Below are 19,197 nucleotides of genomic sequence, written 5' to 3' on the forward strand. Positions count from 1 at the left end.
GAAGCACTTGTTGTCCAGTTGACACAAAGGAGCTTATAATAGGACTGAGCTGGGAGGAGCCCAAAGCCCAGCTGAGAACTAGGTGAGGAGAATCAGAGCAGAGAAAGCATCTGCCCAGGCTGGAGCTGGGCAATGGCTTGGAGCAGGGTACACTGGAAGGGAAACTGAATCCACAGCAGCCTTGCTGATTGGGTGGAGGTCAAGGAGAAGCAGTGCTCTCAGCATGCTGGCTACTCACTTGTGGATAAAGCTGATTACTCCCCAATGTGGCTGAGAAGGACACAACACTGAGATGTGAGAGCCTATGGGGGGTGGGGGTAGGCTAGCCAAGGATCCTATGCAGGCAAACCTGTACGCTGCCTGAAGTTGAGCCCCACACCCCTTCATCAGGGAAGTCAAGTTGAGCAGATCCTCCTAACCCAGACGGGCTTCCATTCACCCACGCAGGGCTCAGGATGTTTCAGAATCTCCCAGAGGCACCTAATCCCTGGGAGTTCCCTGGACGGGGAGGCACTCATTTCACATCTTTCCAGTGGATAAGTGACTGTAAACTGGACCTTGGTTTTGTGTGGATGGGGTATCTACAGAAATGCCTTCAAAAAGAAGGGTCAGACTGAGAAGGGAGGGGCCCTCAGAGGCTCTCAGAACATGGTCTATAAGAGATCAGGAACTATTGAAGGGCACCCAATCAGCTATGAAGGTCACAGTCACACCTCCCTGCCACTGTGTAAGCAGTTTCCCACATTCCAGCAAGGTCATCTGTATTTCTCCATCTCTGGAAATCTTCATTCTGCACCCCCCAGAGAAGCCTCCCAGGTTCCTCCAGTTACATCCAGCTCTCTGCTCCCTCCTCTCCTTCCCAACACCCTCATGGTTGACAGCAAGGACAGGGAATTAATGACTCCAGGTATGAGGAGAGGGGTCCTGGGATCTCAGAGGGGCTGCAGAGGCTGTGTGGTACCTTGGGAGGTGCCCAAGGGAAGAAGAGGGGTAGGGCCCTGCCCGCTGCACACTGGCTCCATGACCTCTGAGAGTTCAGAGTGACTCTCCTGCAGCACACACCTTGCAGGGCACCACCCATTTCCCAGCCTCCTCACTGTCAGATCCAAATTCCACCTGGGCAGAATGCTGCTCTGCATTTCCAGGTGAAGCCCCAGGAATACAGAAGCAGCCCTGGGAGCCGACCATGTGCCTGCATCGACTTCCTGCCTGGCTCATCCTCGTGGCCTATGGGCTCCTGATGCTCCTCATCCAGGGCCAGGGTGAGGCTGCCATGGGGAGGGTGGTAGAGACCCGGTTGGATCTGCCAAAGTGCACAGACACAGGGCCTGAGCCTGGAGGGAAGGCACCAGGCGGGGGAGTTGGTAGAGGAGCCAGATGAGGGGGATGAGGGGCAGGAGGGTGAGCCAGAGTGGGTCAGAGCTGCCTGAGGACACCCCCATGGAGGAGTGAGCTAGTGTGAGGGGATTCTGAGGAGCACAGTATGGGCAAGTGAGAAGCCTCCTGGCAAAGGAACAGGGATAGATGAGCTTCCCCTCCTGTTTGTGGCTGTGGCTATAGCTACTACTCACACTTGGATAATAACAACAGCAATAAGAAGAGCTTGCTGGTTACATTTGGTTCTGAGTGTGTTGACCCCTTGGCCAGAGAAGTGCTAGCACATTTTGTAGGGTCCATAGGCAAGGTTACTGGCCCTAGTGGATTATAGAAGTCTCTGTACCACTTCTCAAAGCTGATCTGAATGACTGGTGTGTTCACTTTACTCGCGAACCGAAGCTAGCATGCCTTGGATTGTGATCTGGGACAAAGGTGATGTGCTCTATACCTGCTAGAAGTATCTCGGCCCTTATCAGAAGGTGCTGGCATAAGAGAACCATGCCCAGGGAGTGTCAGCAGCTCTGGATCCCTCCCACGTCAAAGGCTCCTACTGTGGGTGTTGGACATAGCCCCAACTTTCCCAGTCTTATCTGCACAGAAGAATCCATGTTCACCTGTCCCCCTTGGACCACTACTGATAAGTTTCCTCCCTTGCCTGGGGCCTGAGAGAACCATAATTTTATCAGCAAGAAGATTTCTTTACCTTCACTGAAAGATTCTATTTTCAACAGTCTTTTTTCTTGAACTCACAATCAAAAAAAAAAAAAAGAAAAAACTCGAGTCCTGAGAGGGTATAGATTTGTGTCCCACACTCTTCTGCCCACCCAGTCCTGGCTCCTCCACAGGCCCATCTAGGACTTGAATAGGGTCCAGGTCTTTCACACTACTCATCTTTGTCTCTCACTTAAATGGTCACAAACCCATCTTTTCTGGTGTGACCTTTTCCTCATCTAGACACGGGGACACTTCCCACCACTACATATATACATGGGTGAAATTCCTCCTGCTGTTTCATGCAGGCCTTGAGCTCAAGGAAGCAGCGACATTATGTCATCAGGATTAATTAGCAGGCTTTGTCCTTTGTAATTACAAAATCAGGCATTAGTGGCCAGTCACCACATGAGTTACATGGACCAAGATCCCTCTGGCAAGGCACTGTGTGGAGACAGCATGTTGGTAGGGACAGGAGAGTGTCTTTGGACTTGGAGAGATGCTGGCCAATTTCCTTCTCTGGTCCTGTGAGTGGCTGCTGCCCTGGCCTGACCTGTACCAGGGAGCATCAAACATGCAGATCCTAGGGGATTTGGTGAGAGAGAGGGGAGGAGGTTTGGAGTTTTTAACTTTTTCTTATGGAAACCAGCTCAGATCTACCACATTCTAGAATGAGAACTTGAATCTGGGGGAAGGAAGGCCCCAGTGATGTGGGAGCTGTGGAGATGTGAACAATAGCAGGAGGACTGTGGACCTGACTGCCAACTGTCTGCACCCTGAAGCACAGAGAGGACTGGGACAGTCTGAGGGCTGCACAGCACCCAAGTGTGGACCCAATCTGCAGAAGAGAGAAGAGTTAAATGCAACAGGCCCAACATCAACCTTTACCCAAATATCATGACTTGGACAAGCCAGATATATCTAGCTTGACTTTCCGTTGCCTCCTTGCTGTGATCCCCAAGCCCAGGCAGGACAAGTTTTGTATTATCTGAACTCATAGCTCCCCTCCATACTTCCGTTTCTCCTTTTATGAATGGTAATTCTTTATGTCATTTCTTGTTTTCTCAAGCATGAGATCCTTGAGGATGGGAAACTTTAGTTCCATTCCCAAGTCCTCACAGGAGCCTGGTGAGCCTGGAGGGATAGGCTCTGAGCTGGTCGAGTGACAGTGGTGGTGGGGATAGGGACTAGGGATGAAGAGAAGATTCTGAAGTGAATGTTGACAGATCAGGGTTCCTCCACAAGGTGGAGCTGAGGAGGGCCAAACAGGCCCAGAGCTGCAGGTCAGCAGCTGATTGATCAGACCTAAGCCTGAAGTGCGTCTCTCTGCCCACAGGCCAGGACTCAGTCAGCCCCATCCGGACGACTCACACTGGGCAGGTGCGGGGCAGCCTCATCCACGTGAAGGGCACCGATGCGGAGGTCCACACCTTCCTGGGAATTCCCTTTGCCAAGCCACCTCTAGGACCACTGCGCTTTGCAGCCCCTGAGCCCCCTGAACCTTGGAGTGGTGTGAGGGATGGGACCTCCCACCCGGCCATGTAAGCTCTCCTGTGAAACCTCAGGGCTGGGGTGGGGGTGGGAAATCTGAGCCCTGGACCAGGCTGCAGTGGCTCCTTCATCTAAACTGCACTGCAAGGCCTGGGGCTGTAGACCAGTGGTAATGTGTTTTTAGCAACCTAATGCACTCGCTTTGAAACCCAGGCCCTAAATGAACAAATATATAAAAATATATCCCTCTGCACTGGGGCAATTCCACATTCATTCTTCCAATGCAAGAGTAACTTTGCCAGGCCCTTGCCTCAGGGCTTGGAAACCAACAGGCATTAGCTCCAGGTGTTGAACACAAGATCAGAAACACCTGTCCCTGGATTTGACTTACTCCAAGTGTTCTCTCCTAACAGGGGAGATGTGTCTGGGAGAGGGTCGGCGTGGGTCTCTGAACCTATAAAAGACCTTGACTCCAGCAGTCGATGCTGCAGATCCCTGAGGAGGGCAATAGTGGTGGCTCCTTGGGGACCCCACCCACAGGGCCAAGGGAAAGGGGCATGTGCTTACAGCTTAAGACTCAGTGGAGGGGTGAGGTTTTCTGAGAGCCTCAAGTTGGGCTGTGGGATGCCCCATTTCCCTTCTGTGAGAACTAACCTCCATCAACTCAGGCACCACCTGTGTGGGGACACCTATGCTGTTCCAGGCCTGAATGGGGACAGAGATAAGTGGTGAATGTCAACACAGGCAGCCAGTGTTTCCCAGACAGGACCCTAGAGTCAGGATTGCCCAGCCTCAGAAGAAGGTGGAATCAAGTGCTCCACAATCTTGAGGCCTCCCTGGGGGTCTGGGATCATCCCTGCTTCCCCCGAGCCTGTGGCCTGGAACTCAGTGGGGAATGACTGGAAAGAAGGATCATGTGAGGCCAGGCATCAGTTAAGGCAGGGAGTGAGGTTGTCTGGGATCCAGTCAGGACCTGAGGTCTGAATTGACCACTGCTCAGCCCCTGGAGTAACTGTATTCCATTGTCACCAGGTGTCTGCAAAATGCAGATATAATGAATACAGAGGCTCTGAACCTACAAAGTATAAACTGGCCTCCCATCCCCATGTCAGAGGACTGCCTGTACCTCAGCATCTACGCGCCTCCACATGCCCGTGAGGGCTCTAACCTGCCTGTGAGTGTTAAGTCATGGTCAGTTGAAGGGTGGGAGAACATTTCTTTGAGAAAAAGATTAGAAGTGGTCTTGGGACATGGTTCAAGGTAGAGAGCTAGCACAATGCTGTGAAGCCCTGGGATTTACCCCAGTACTACATAACAATATCAACGACACTGGAAGACACAGGTTCAGCTGGCCACCACTGTGGTATGGACTACCATGTAAAGTTTCTCACTATCAGCTCCAAGAAGGCCTGTTATTCAGACAGGAAGTTCACCTAGGCATGGAGTCAAAGAGCACTGGAAGCTCTCAGAGGCCAAATGATCTGACCCATTGATCAACTCACGAGCTTCTACCCAGGTGATCCCAATCAGGTGCCCAAAAGCTGCACTTTGAGATCACTAAATTCCACGACCATCGATTACTTTGAGAGCCAGTGATTGGAAGACACTTTAAATTAATGTTCAAGTGAGGTAATCACAGAAACATCAATTTTCTTTTCCTTTCAGAGTAGTTCTGAGAGGAATAGATCCAGGGTCTGAATCCTGGTTAGACCCCAAAGTATGGGAGGCCTGATCTTCCAAATTGAACTTACTCTGTCACCAGTACCCTAGGTTATAAAGTTTTACTAGCATTCTGGGTGAGCAGCTATACAAGCCAAAGTGATGTTCAGACTAGGGGTTCAGCCAGGACGGGAATCGGCACTGTGGCCACCACATGGTATATCTCCTGATTTCCCAGGTGATGGTCTGGATCCATGGTGGTGCCTTGGTGGTGGGCTCAGCTTCCATGTTTGATGGTTCTATTCTGGCAGCCATTGAAAATGTACTGGTGGTCACTATCCAGTACCGCCTGGGAGTTCTGGGCTTCTTCAGGTGAGCCTGGGACAGGGATGGTCAATGGGGCTGAGTAGACAGAGGACCATGCAGTGATCATCATCCTTGCATTTCTCAGCACTGGAGACCAGCATGCCACTGGCAACTGGGGCTACCTGGACCAAGTGGCCGCCCTACGCTGGGTCCAGCAGAATATCGCCCACTTTGGAGGCAACCCTGATCGGGTCACCATTTTTGGCCAGTCTGCAGGTGGCACTAGTGTGTCCTCACATGTGGTGTCTCCAATGTCCCAAGGACTCTTCCATGGTGCCATCATGGAGAGTGGTGTGGCCCTGCTGCCTGGCCTCATCACCAGCTCATCTAAAGATGTCTCCACAGTGAGTATCCTTACTGCCCAAGGCCAAATCTGCTGCCTCACCTTTCAACTTCAGAGCCTCTGCCACTCTCTCTGTTCCATGGGAACAAAGACCATGCAGGTGTCTCTGGAACTTGCCACCACAACAGGGATTCTGAGGAGCTCAAAGGTCAGAATCACACACCTCTGCCTCAGGTAGTTGATTTTGCTCTATTTTGATCTACAAAGCTGTGCGCTGGAGGCCTCATCCTCAGAAGACCCATGTAAGCAGGTGTGATGGCGCCTCTGGCTGACACCTGAGCTTCAGGAAAGGTGGAAGGATTTCATACTTTCTGCAATACACACATGGCTCCCTTTGAGAATTATGGGTAACCTGCACACAGCTGAGACCTTAGGCAGCAACTCCCTCCCTGTCTGGAGGGATGATTCAGCCTCTTTTTGGTGCCTTTACAGATAGTGGCCAACCTGTCTGCCTGTGGGCAAGTAGAGTCAGAGGCCCTGGTGAGCTGCCTGCGGGGCAAGAGTGAACAGGAAATGCTGGCTATTACCAAGGTAGGGCTGAATGAACATTAGTGAGGAGACAGGGGTTATGGTGTAAGGAAAATACAGTGCTTTCTACTGTAGAACTATGATCTCATTTCCAGGGCTTGGTCTTATTGTATCCTCATAGCCCTGGATGGGAATTGAGATAAAAATGCTAAACCATGTGTAAAATCTCTGAATGCATCATGGGTTGAGTTAGGATGTGTTGGAGGTAACTCATGTGTCATTAAAAAAGAGACTTTCCTTCCCGTAATCATGGACTTTGAATGCCCCCTTAGGCCTTCATGATCATTCCTGGTCTGGTGGATGGGGCCTTCCTACCCAGGCACCCCCAGGAGCTTCTGGCCTCTGCTGATTTTCAACCTGTTCCAAGCATCATTGGTGTCAACAATGATGAGTATGGCTGGGGCATTCCCATGGTGAGTCCCCTCTCCAAACCCCACCATAGTGTCAAGTGTGAGCGGCTTTAGACTTTGTAGGTCCTGTTCATCCCACCCCAACTATAGACTTCACTTCACCACACAGATCTTGGGCCCACCTGAAATCCAGAAAGACATAGATAGAGAGACCATGCGAGCTGTTCTACAGAGAATATCAGCACAGACGGTGAGACCCCTGGGGTTCTGGGCCAGGCAGAGTGCAGCCAGTCGCTCTTCCTTTTCTGCAATGACCAGGAACCAAAATTGATCTATGTGATTTGTGGGTGGAACCACTACAAAGCTTGATAGCATTGCCCTATTCCCTGACACATCCTAAACCCCAATCCCTACCCTCTAAATCCTGCCTCCCTGCCCCAGAGATTGCTTAACATGACTCTCCCTGATCCCCTGGACTAGATGAAGTTGCCTGCCGAATGTGCTGACCTATTGATGGAGGAGTACATGGGAGACAACGAGGACCCCCACACCCTCCGACTCCAGTTCCAGGAGATGATGGCAGACTTCATGTTTGTGATGCCTGCACTCCAAGTAGCACATTATCAGAGTGAGTGTATCTGAACCTGAATCCTGCCTTCCTAGGAGAGAGCTCAGAGCTGTGGGTCCCAGGTGAGGTCTGGTGTCAGGTCCTGACACATGTCTTTATCCAGACCCTGGTCCCAGGCACCTGAAGGCCCTCATCTCAGTAAATTCTTATGGCTAGAGTAAGAGATAGACATCACACTCATTTTAGAGAAGAGGGAACAAAGGTAGTAGCAGTCAAGGACTTGCCTGTGACCACACAGCCAGGAAGTCCAAGACATGACTTAACAAAGAGCCTTCCAACTGCCCCTGATCCATTCTGGGCTTCCAAGTCACTGCTAAGATTCAAGTCAGTGTTGGACCTAGCAATCTTGACACCCTGTCCACCCTCCAGGTTCCCAAGCTCCTGTCTACTTCTATGAGTTCCAGCATCGGCCCAGCATGTTTAAGGACATGAGGCCGCCACATGTGAAGGCTGACCATGGTGATGAGTTCATCTTTGTCTTTGGGTCCTATTTTAGTGGCATGAGAGGTGAGTACTCCTTGTTTCACAGGAGCATTCTCATGGTTACAGGGTGGCAATTACTCTCATTGTACAATGAGAATCTGTAGCTTAGAGAGAACATGAGATCCAGTGTCTACCATCTTACAACAACAGATCATTAAGGATTAGACCTTTCCCAGTCCAATCTATGCTCCTTCCACCTGTTACCACCTAACCTTGGTGTCTAGCATAGGAGAAGATGGGGTTGAGTAAAAGCCAAATCATTTCTTAAATGATTTCACAGTGTCCAAAACAAGGAAACTTCTAGGCCAAGGATAGCCCAGTGTTGGGCTGGGAGTAGTAAAGGCAGGTTGGGCAAGCAGAGGACCTGGCCCCAGGACTATTGGGGAAGGGAAGGGACATAAGCCTGGGACTACGGTGGTGATGTGGCACAGGAGTGGACAGCTGGACGGGTTGGCCAGGACCTGGAACCTTGCCTTCCTCCTCCCACAGTGGAGCTCACTGAAGAGGAGGAGCTGCTGAACAAGAGGATGATGAAGTACTGGGCCAACTTTGCTCGAAATGGGTGAGGACCCCTGCACCCCTCAGGCTCCCAGAGGGCACAGGCCCTCCACTGCTCCCCTTTTCTGAGGTGACCCCATTAGCAAATGTGTGTCCCTCACCACATCCTAGCCCCCCCCCCAATGGGAAGACCCACACTAAAAGAGGGTGCTTTGTGGGTACAGGTCACTGGTCTCATCTCACAGTGGTACAAAGGGTGAGCCATAGTGCTGGGCTATGGGTGCTAGCCTCTCACAGGAAAGGGCAACACGGGGCAGGTTTTTCTGCCCTGTGTGGAATGACATAAGTGAGAGGTCATTTCTTTCCTGCATCAGGACACCTCTCCCCATTCTCAACACCTCTGTCTGCCTGACTGACTGCCCTGTCCATAATTGGGGTTGAAGGTCAGTTCTGAGTTCAACAGAGCTCAGACTGACCCTCGCCCTGCCCTGCTGGGAGGGCATGTGCACAGGAACCCCAACGGAGAGGGCCTACCCCACTGGCCACTGTTCGATCAGGACCAGCAGTACCTGCAGCTGAACATCCAGCCTGCTGTGGGCCAGGCCCTGAAGGCACACAGGCTGCAGTTCTTGACCAAGACCCTGCCTCAGAAGATCCAACAGCTAAAGGAGGCTGAGGACAAGCACACAGAGCTCTAGCTTCCTTGTCAGGAACAGAGGGGAGTGCTAGGTTTGATGGGGTCTTCCTGTGGTGCCCACACATGCCCACCCAAGAACCAGGGTTCACCCATTTATTCACATAGCTATTCATCTATACACTCCACCATGGGTCCTCTCCTATTAGACACACTCAGTAATTCCCAAGGAGGCTGTGGATGGGTAATCCAGTTCATGCCCACCTTCTTCCTCACCCCACTGTGCCTGAGTCCCTCCCTCCTTCCTCCCCTCTCCTTCCCTACAACCCCTCCTATCCCATCCTCCCAGTTGCCACACCCTCCCATGCTGTCAGAGAAGTTTGAGGAAGCAGAGCTGGTACTTTTCCAAATCCCTTGCCCACCTCTCAGCAAGTACCCCATGTTCTCATACCAGTGGGACCTCTGTAGAAAACCTGTACACCAGAAGCCTCAGTGTTTCACTCCATCAGGCTCCTGAAACAGCAACAGCAACAGCAACAGCAACAACAACAATAATAGTGTAGTGAGGCACGGTGGCACATGCCCATAATCCAAGCCACTCAGGAGGCTTAGGGAGAAGAACTACATACTCTGCACAGGCTGGCCACTTGGGGAGACCCAAGCTCAAAATAAAATAACTAGTTCCAGGAGAGTAGCCTAGTGGTAGAGTACTTGAGAAGCATGCACAAAGTCCTGGGTTTATCACAGTGCTACCAACAAGATATCAACAAATAAACACAATAAACTGGGTAGCTTATAAACAATGCAAATGTGTTGTCTTCTGTGTTGGAGATGACAAGCCAAGAATCAAGATGTTAGCCGATTTGTTGTGTGGGGAGGTCTTGCTTCGGTTTCTAGATGGCACCTTCCCACCATGTCCTCACTTGGCAGAGGGGCAAACAAGTACTTTTGGGCTTATTTTACAGTTCCTAAACACAGTCCCTTCAAAATGATTCATCACTTTCAGACTGGCTTTCTTTCTTTTTCAATCAAAGCCCAGGTAGTACACTGATTTTATTAGTGATGTATTTTGTATGTGGTTGTGTGTGTTTGTTTGTGTGTATGTGTGTGTGTGTGTGTGTGTGTGTGTGTGTGTGTGTGTGTGTTGAGGATTGAGCTTAGTGCATTAGAACTGAATGCACTAGAGTTTAGAGCGTGCCAGCAAGCACCCTACCAACTGAGCTCTATTCCCAGACCATGGAGACTTGCTTTCACTGTATGAACGTGCAGCACAGAAACTTTCAGGACAAACACTTAGATTCCCACATCTAACCCACCCAGGCTACAAACAAAACCAAAGTTCCATATCCCTGAGCCCACCTGGGGATTAAATGTCATCCTTCATTAACATTTAAATCTACACACACACACATCTCTTTCTGTCCCAAGGAGGTGACAGGCCCCATACTTATGAGAAGCAGGACTGGGCTTTTCCATTGGCTTCTGGAGCCTGGGCCAGCTGGGTGCATCCTGGAGAGCCAGGTGGGGTCCTCTGGGTCCTGTCTCCTCAAGTTGCCTCTTAGTCTCTGTGGCTCTGCAGACACTGTGAGCCCCACACTGACACAATCACAACACAGCTGTGAAGATGTTTCTCTGTGGGGTGTGTCCTGGAAGAGGCCTTGAGATGTCAGGAGGTCCAGACACATAGCAGAAGAGATTCTTGTCCCTGGCTCCCTGAGCATCTCTCGATACAAAATCTTTCAGAATTTCCTCCTCAGCCTCCTGACCATCCCCCACTCACTATGGCATCCACATGATTGACTTTCCCTCTCACCTCATTGTTGTCCCTAAACTTTTCTGGCCCCTCCAATAGAAACCCTCTCATCTTTTATCTCAGTAACCAAAAATGCCAAATGAAGCTCAATATGCCCTTTTGTTCCTCCAAAGCATTTTCTCTCTGTCATGGAAAGGCTGTGTCCCTCACTCCATGAACTCTGGGACTCCCCCTATACCCTCCCTCTCACCAACTTGCCTCCCTCTGGCCCTGACACTTCACAAGAAAGTTCCCTCTTTCACCCAGTGCATTTAAGCCCCACCACAGGGCACCAAGGCCTTTAGGGCTGAAGATGAAGATTGCCATGTTGCCCATACTGGACACTAGGGGGCAGACGAGGGCAACGGTAAGCCTGGGCTGACTGGATCTCTGCAGAGGTGAAAAGACCTTTTAGTTCCTTTTAGTGTACAAGGACTGGTGCATAATCCTTCCACTCTGTGCTGAAAACATTCCTTGTGCTCCTGCTGCAAACATGCCCCTGTATGGTTTTCAATTCTAAGCATGCACAGGATGCTTCCCAGAATGGGTCCTCAGAGTGTTTTCCAGACTTTCAGTAGTTTCAGTAGCTCTTTTGAAGAGCTTTTTTTTTTTTTTTTTTTTTGGGGGGGGGGGTACTGGGGATTGAACTCAGGGGCACTTGACCACTGAGCCACATCCCTAGCCCTATTTTGTATTTTATTAGAGACAGGTCTCACTGAGTTGCTTAGCGTCTCGCTAAATTGCTGAGGCTGGCTTTGAACTTGCAATTTCTTCTCTTTTTTGGGGAGTAGCCTTGCATGTACACATCTGCCACTCTTAATCCAGTTACCAGTTGATGCACATCTGAGTGACTTCCATTTGTCCTCCTCTTCCTTCTTCTTTTTTTCCCCCCTTATTAGTGGAGACTTAACCCATGGGCACTCTAAAACTGATCTACATATGCATCCCTGTTTATTTTAGTTTGAGTTGGGTGTCACTAACTTGCCCAGGCTGGCCTCCATCTTCCAATCCTCATCCTTTGATCTCCTGAGTACCTGAATTGCAATTAGTGTACCATCACACCTGGCTTAGGCTATTATACATAAAACTTGTGGTGGACATTTTCAGAAATCACTTTGTGAACATGTGCTCTTAATTTTTTTTGTTTGTTTGTTTTTCAGTAAAGCCCTGAGATTAGAATCCTTGGGTCAAAACACTGAGATTGAGTGAAACTTGTTTCTTTCTTTCCTTCTTTCTTTCTTTCTTTCGTTCTATTTTTTGATGGGGAGGGTACTGTGGGTTTAACCCAGGGGTGCTTCACTACTGACTACAGCCCAAATCCATTTTCTATTTATTTATTTTTTTATTTTGAGATTGGGTCTTCCAAAGATGCTGAGGGATTTACTAAGTTTCTAAAGCTCACCTTTAACTCAGAATCCTCCTGTGTCTTCCCCTCAAGTTGCTGAGATTATAGGCATGTGACACTGCCCAACTCTGGTTTAAACTTTTAAGGACAATGTGTAGCTATCTTCCAAAATCACGACATCATTTTGTATCTCATCAACCAAATCTGAGTGTGACAGATGCTCCATATTCTAACCAAAACTTGCTTTTAGGGTAGAGGGTCTTAAACCTGATGAGAAGGAATGAGCCTGTACAGGAATTTGTCATTGCAGATATTTTCCTGGATTTTTAGCTTTTGCTTAAATTTTCTCTGATTCTCTCTCTCTCTCTCTCTCTCTCTCTCTCTCTCTCTCTCTCTCCTCTCCTCTCCTCTCCTCTCCTCTCCTCTCCTCTTCTCTTCTCTCCTCTTCTCTTCTCTCAGACTTTCTCTAGATCATTACATATATGTCAGTTTTTCACCCCACCCCACCCCGCACATGCCCTAATGCTCTGAAGACTGTTCTTCATTCCACAGTTTTACTGTTAGCTTGGGGACCTTCACCAAGAGGTAGACAGCAACTTCCAGGTTAGGAAGGAGCACTGTGTTTTTCAGTTGACATAAAGGAGCTAATAACATGACTATAAACCAGGAGGAGCTGGGAATATCTCAACCTCCACAGCCCCAGCTGTGAACTAGGTCCGGAGAATACAGAGAGAGCATCTACCTGGACAGGAGCTGGGACAGTGGCTTGGACCACAGTGCATTGGATGGAAAACTTTGAATCAACAACAGACCTTGCTGTTTAGGTAGAAGTCAAGGAGAAGCCAAGGACTCAGCCACCTGGGAATATTGTCACCCCTAGAAAGACACCAATAAAGACACTTACTATCCTGACGTGTAGGAATGAACCCAGGCTAGAATGAAGAAGCCAAGACCTGTTAGAAGAAGGTACTGAAGGTCATCTGAGGTGGAGCCCACACCCCTTCCTCCAGGAAGTCAGGCAGAGCAGACACTCCTGTCTCCTGCTGTATTCCCTATGTCCTTGCAGGATTCTAGAAGATTTGACATCTCCTGGTTTGGGCCTGTCTCCCCAGCGGCCCCAGATGCCCAAGAGAACCCTCCAGGTCCACAATGCTAGAACCATAAAGTCCTCAGAATGTTTATCAGGTGCATAAATAACAGTAAACTCAGAGGGACCTGTCCTCAGGGGAAGCCACAGGGTAGGGGGAGAGACAGTGGAGGGGGGTGGGTTCTTTAGAAGTGTCACAGTTGCAGTCACCAGTGTATTTCAACAGAGCAGCCAGGACCAATTAGGGACAGGTTTACACAGACCCTCAGACCAGTACTACAAGGACCTTGGAGGGAACTCAGGAAACTATGAATGCTGAGAGGAAGAAGGATTTCCCAGTACCAAGGGCACAGTCACACTGCCCAGTTTGCTCAGGCAGTCCCCTTCATCCCCCAAGGTCATCATTTCTCACCTGTGGGGATCTTCATTTTGTGTCCCCTCAGAGAAGCCCTCCTGGATCCTCCAATTACAGCCCACTGCTCCCTCCTCTCCACCCCAACATCCTCATGGGCCAGTGTTATGGTTTAGAGAGGGGGTGTCCCCCAAAGCTCATGTGTGAGACAATACCAGAAAGTTTAGAGGTGACATGATTGGGTTATGAGAGCCTTAACCCAATCATTGATTAATCCCCTGATGAGGGTTCACTGGATGGTAACTATAGCCATGGAGGGTGGAGCTGGAGGAGGTAGGTCACTGGGGTGGGCCTAGGGTATATATTTTGTCTTTATTGAGTGGATCTCTCTCTCTCTCTCTCTCTCTCTCTCTCTCTCTCTCTCTCTCTCTCTCTCTCTCTCTCTCTCTCCTTCCTGGTATGATGTCTTGAGCAGCTCTTCTTCTCTATACCCTTCACCATGATATTCAGCTTCTCCTTGAGACCTAAGCAATGGACCTGCTGTCTATGGACTGAGAACTCTGAAACCATGAGCTCAAAATGAACTTTTCCTCTTCTGTGTTGTTCTTGTCAGGTCTTTTGAGCACATCATCCAAAAAAAAAAAGTTGATTAAATAGCCCGTGGCTGCTAGGACAGTAAATTAGTAACTCCAGGGGTGACGAGTGGGCTTCTGAGATCTCAGAGCAGATCAGAGGGGCCCTGTCCTGCCCAGTACCCACTGGCTCTACAGTCTCTGTGGGTTCAGAGTGGCTCTCCCGCAGTGCCCATTTTGCAGGACACCACTCATTGCTCTGCCTCCTCCCTGCAGGGTCCAAACTCCACCTGGACCCAGGTCCTTCTCTGTGCTGACCTCTGAAGCACAGCAACCCTAACAGCACAGAAACAGCCCTGGGAGCTGACCATGTGGCTGCACAGACTTCATGGATAGCTGGGCACCATGGCCTGTGGGGTCCTGCTCCTCCTCCTCCACGGCCAGGGTGAGGCTCCAGTTTGGGTTTGGCAGGACCCAGTCTGAGTCCCATCAGCCAAAGTGTGCAGAGGAAGAGACAGAGGCTGTAGGAGGGAGGTACCAGGGAGGAGGAGGCTGGTGGAAATAATAGAGGACAGAGGGGAATGTGCAGCCACCAAGGCTCCCCCAAATGTCCAAGGTGACTCCCCTGAATGGCAGACAGGTTCAGAATTTCTGATTTCACCACCACCAAGGATAAGGCAGGGTATGAGGGGAGACTGAGGAACCCAGAAGAGCAGGGCCACCTTCCCTGTCTCTGGACGGGGCATTCAGGACACTGAGTGCTGGCTGTGCTGGAGCTCCAGCTGCCAATGGGAAAAAATAACATCATCTTAGTAACACTTATCTGCTGCCATTTGGCTCTAGGTCATGCCTTTGGCCAAAGGGGTGACCTGGCCCTCTCAAAGGGGCTCCAGGCAAGGTTACCAGTCTTTGGGGGAAATACAGAAGGCCCAGGCACTGTGTCCTAAAGGGGATCTGGGATGTCACTGGGTTCCTGTCACTTTATGCACTTGAACTAAAAAAGGGTATGGTATGGCCATTAGGGCAAAGGTGATGGGGCTCTGAGCCTACAGGCAGCATCCAGGCCCTCATCAGAAGTCAGGCAAGGTTGGCAGGATGCCTGGGCTGTCCTGGGCCCTTGATCCTTTCCCTTATAGGCTTCTACTGTGGGCCCCTTATCTCCTGCTACTCCTCCCCACTCTGCCCAGGAGGAGTCCACACTCACCTCTCCCCATGGCACACCCACAGAGGGTCTTTCCCACCTCCCTGCTGTTGACCAGGCTCCTCTCAAAAGTCACTAGAACTTTCTAAACAAGGAAAGCTGCCCAATTTCACTGATGGCTGCCATTATAAATAGTGTCTTGGCTTCACCCATCAGAAGTAATCATTAACAAGTCACAGGGGAGCACAGATTTGGGTTCCATTCTCTTCTGTCCCCACCAGTCCTGGCTCCTTCACAGGAACCATCAAGGCCTCAGGGTCTTACGCACAATGCCCAGGACTGTGTGTGTGTGTGTGTGTGTGTGTGTGTGTGTGTGTGTAAGAGAGAGAGAGAGAAAGAAAGAGAGAGAGAGAGAGAGAAAGAGATGGTTTCCATCTCCATGACCACAGCTCACCCTCTGGGGCACCATGCTTTCCCCTTCCTAACACAGGAGTCACCTCACACTCTTACATGGTGCAGCTTCCTCCACCATCAAGTGGAAAGGATGATGTGCTGTTGACTCAACAAGTCTCTGATCAGGGACATTTTAGCAGACTTTGTCCATTCTGTCACAACACACACCTGAGGCATCTGGGATGCTGTCTGTGTACATTACATGAAAAGAAATTTCACCCAATAAGGAATTCTGTGTAGGCAGCCTGTTACTGGGAAGAGGTGCATACCACCCATGCCCCCGTTTGAGTACTGAGTGAAACGCCAGTACTTTACCACTGAGCCATATCTCCCAGCCCTTTTCATTGCATTTTGATACAGCATCTCACTAAGTTGCTTAGGGCCTTGCTAATTTTCTGAAGCTGGCCTCGGCCTCCTGAGTCGCTGGGATTACAGACATGCGTGTGCCTTTTGACTTGGAACATATCTTAGTTCGATCTGGGGTGATAAAACAGTATTACTGACCCAACGCTGGATGATGTAAAAAGGAAATTGATTTATTTAGCTCTGCCCAGGTGACCCTCTCTGGTTTGGTCTTAGTTAACGACATTCAGCTATGTCATAACATGGTAATGGCATGACATCATAGGACTTTGTGGGAGAAAGATCACATGGTGAGAGAGGAAGACTAAATAGACAGGGAAGAGGCAGACTTGCTTATTTTTTTAAAAAATGTTTGTATTAGTCATTGATGGACCTTTATTTATTTCTTTGTTTATATATGGTGCTGGGAATCAAACCCAGTGCCTCACAAATGCTAGTCAAGCGCTCTACCACTGAGCCACAACACCAGCCCCAGACTTCCTCTTTTGGAAAAATTCACTCACCTGAAAGGAATTAACCCACTCCTGTGAGAATTCACTTTGGAAGACTAGCATTAATTACTTCAAAGGGCAGTCCTGAGCCAATCATTAGGTCCTACTTCTGAAAGGTACCATCTCACTGGAGACCTGTCATCCATGATAGGATCCTTTGCAGGGCAAACAATATCCAAACCATACCATTCTGCCCCAGCCCCCCAAGGTTCACTTCCTTCTTTCAATGCAAAATGCAGTCATTGCATGCAAAAGCTGAAGACTTGCCAGCATGACTCCAAAGTGCAAAGTCCCAAGTCCCATCTGAAACTCAAGGCAAATGACTTCCAACAAGTTACATGGTTTCAGGATACATCAGTGAAACAGGCTCAGGGCAAATAGTCCTGTTCCAAAAAGGAGAAATAGAGAGTAGAAAGTTGCAAGTCTGAAAACAACCAAAGAAGACACTAGATCTCCAAACTCCAAGTCCAGCCTCCTAGACACAGGGCAGTGGACTGGTCCCCAGGGCCTTGGGCAGCCCCACTCCTGGGGTGATGCTGCTTGCAGCCCACATAGCTGCTCTCCTGGGCTGCATGCCATGGCCTGTGGATTTCCTAGGCTGGCATTGACACTGCCAGTGACTCTACACTTCTGGGGGTCTCAAGATCAGTGGTCCCACTCTCATGGCCTCACTAGGCATTCTGGTGAAGAATCTTTGCCATGACTCCCCTCCAACAGCAAGGCCTCCAGAACTGTCCTTTGAAACCCAAAGGGAGTCTGTTGTGACAACAGAGCCCTTGGATTCTCTACACCTAAAAAATAGCACCATGTGGGCGTCACCAAGTTCTGTTGCTTGCTCCCTTTGGATCAGCATCAGGAGTCATGCCTGGGCTTTCTTGAACCATGGTTGGACAGACCCAGAGCATTTTGTTAGAAAACAAGGAGCAGAATCCTGAGACAATGCTGGGGTCCCTTCCATGGTCTTCAGGGCTCCGGATGGAAGGGCATCTTGAAGACTATGTGTTGGCCTCAGACCTTCTCTCCCATGGTTTTGAAGCAAAGAGCCTGGCTCCTTCCCACCCATAGTAATCTCTTTCCCATCCTCTATATTCTCACCCAATCTCCCATTTTGTTCTTTAGGTGGGCAGGCTGTGAATTTTCCAGTGTTTTATTCTGTGGTTGCCTTTGTCAAGTATCATTGTAAATCTCAATGAAAATGACCAAAAATAGCCACACAACTCCTTCCATATTTTACTTAGAAATGTTCCCTGAATCCTCTAGGTCTTCAATCTTATATTTGACCTTCCATGATGTCTTTAGGCATGAATACAGTGTAGCCAAGTGTTTGCAGTGATCAAAGGGAGCCTTTCTTTTAATTTCCACAGATGGCTGCCATTTTCTTCTGAAGCCTCCTTAGGATGGTCTTTACTAAGCACATTGCTATCAGCATTCTGAACATGACCACTTAACCAATCCCTAGGAGGTTCTAGCTCCTTCCTAGTCTCTTTGTTGACTGAACTCTCACCAGGATTTCTGACAATTCTCCATTTATAGCAATGCAAGACTTTTCTTTCTTTTTCATTCTACAACTTCTTTTGTTGTTGTTGTACAGGGCCTTTAACCTGAGGGAACTAGACCACTGAGCCATATCCTCAATCTTTTTTATTTTTATTTCATTCTTTAAAAATTTATTTATTTTTTTCTAATTTGATATATATGACAGCAGAATGCATTACAATTCATATGAAATATAGAGCACAAATTTTCCTATCTTTGGTTGTAAAAAAAGAATAGAGTCACACATTGCTTTCCTATATCAGGAAATTTTACCCGTGCTTAATGCCCCTGCCAGGCTGGTCACATGGCCTGCTGAAATGGGTAGGTAAAGGTAAAGGTAAGGGTAAGTCTGAGCTTAGCAGAGTTCAGAGAGACCCTCGCCCAACACAGCTGGAAGGGCATGAGCACTGGAACCCAATGGTGAGAGCCTGCCCCACTGGCCACTGGCCAGCTGTATCTGCACCTGGACATCCAGCCTGCTGTGGGCCTGGCCCTGAAGGCCTACAGATTGCAGTTCTGGACCAAGACCCTGCCTCAGAAGATCCAGGAGCTAAAGGGGGCTGAGGACAAGCACGCAGAGCTCTAGCTCCCTCTTCAGGGAGGGAGGGAAGGGCTACGTGCAAGTAGGATCTGCCTGTGTTTTTCTCAGTTGCTCACCCCGGAACCAAGGTTGGCCCTCTCATTCACAGAGCCATTCATCCACTCTTCATTTGTCCTTCAAGCAACACTGATGAAGAACTCACCTCATGATGGTCATTGCACAGGCTGCCGTGGGTCCTCTCTCATTAGACATACTCAGTCAATCCCCCAGGAAGCTGTGGATGGGTAAGGCCAGTGGATGCCCACCTTCCTCCACTGAGTCTGAATATACTCCCCACTGGGCCTGAGTATACTCCTCCCTTCCTCACCTCACCTCTCCATTTTCTGTCTCCTCTCCTCCAACCACCTAGACACTCTTCAAAGGAGGCTATGCTGTGAGAATGTTGCCCACACCTGA

At 49.5% G+C, this 19,197-nt stretch overlaps 1 protein-coding gene across 3 annotated transcripts; it reads left to right on the forward strand.

Annotated features, from left to right (window-relative positions):
- Positions 1–1,186: 1,186 nt before the first annotated feature.
- On the forward strand, positions 1,187–18,786 carry LOC143383482 (cocaine esterase-like). 3 transcript variants are annotated; one of them, XM_077105733.1, is made up of 13 exons: positions 1,187–1,262; positions 3,425–3,629; positions 4,612–4,753; positions 5,477–5,610; positions 5,690–5,948; positions 6,380–6,478; positions 6,748–6,888; positions 6,995–7,075; positions 7,306–7,453; positions 7,823–7,960; positions 8,426–8,498; positions 8,946–9,053; positions 18,708–18,786. In XM_077105733.1, the coding sequence occupies exons 1-13, from the start codon at positions 1,187–1,189 to the stop codon at positions 18,784–18,786; spliced, it is 1,683 nt and encodes a 560-aa protein (XP_076961848.1). The 3 variants fall into 3 exon arrangements, with proteins under 3 accessions (XP_076961848.1, XP_076961849.1, XP_076694235.2); XM_077105734.1 differs by lacking the exon at positions 6,380–6,478; XM_076838120.2 differs by lacking the exon at positions 18,708–18,786 and having other exon boundaries at positions 8,946–9,132.
- The last annotated feature ends 411 nt before the right edge of the window (positions 18,787–19,197 follow it).

Source organism: Callospermophilus lateralis, chromosome 18 (assembly GCF_048772815.1).
Source record: "Callospermophilus lateralis isolate mCalLat2 chromosome 18, mCalLat2.hap1, whole genome shotgun sequence".
NCBI classification, from domain to species: Eukaryota; Metazoa; Chordata; class Mammalia; order Rodentia; family Sciuridae; genus Callospermophilus; species Callospermophilus lateralis.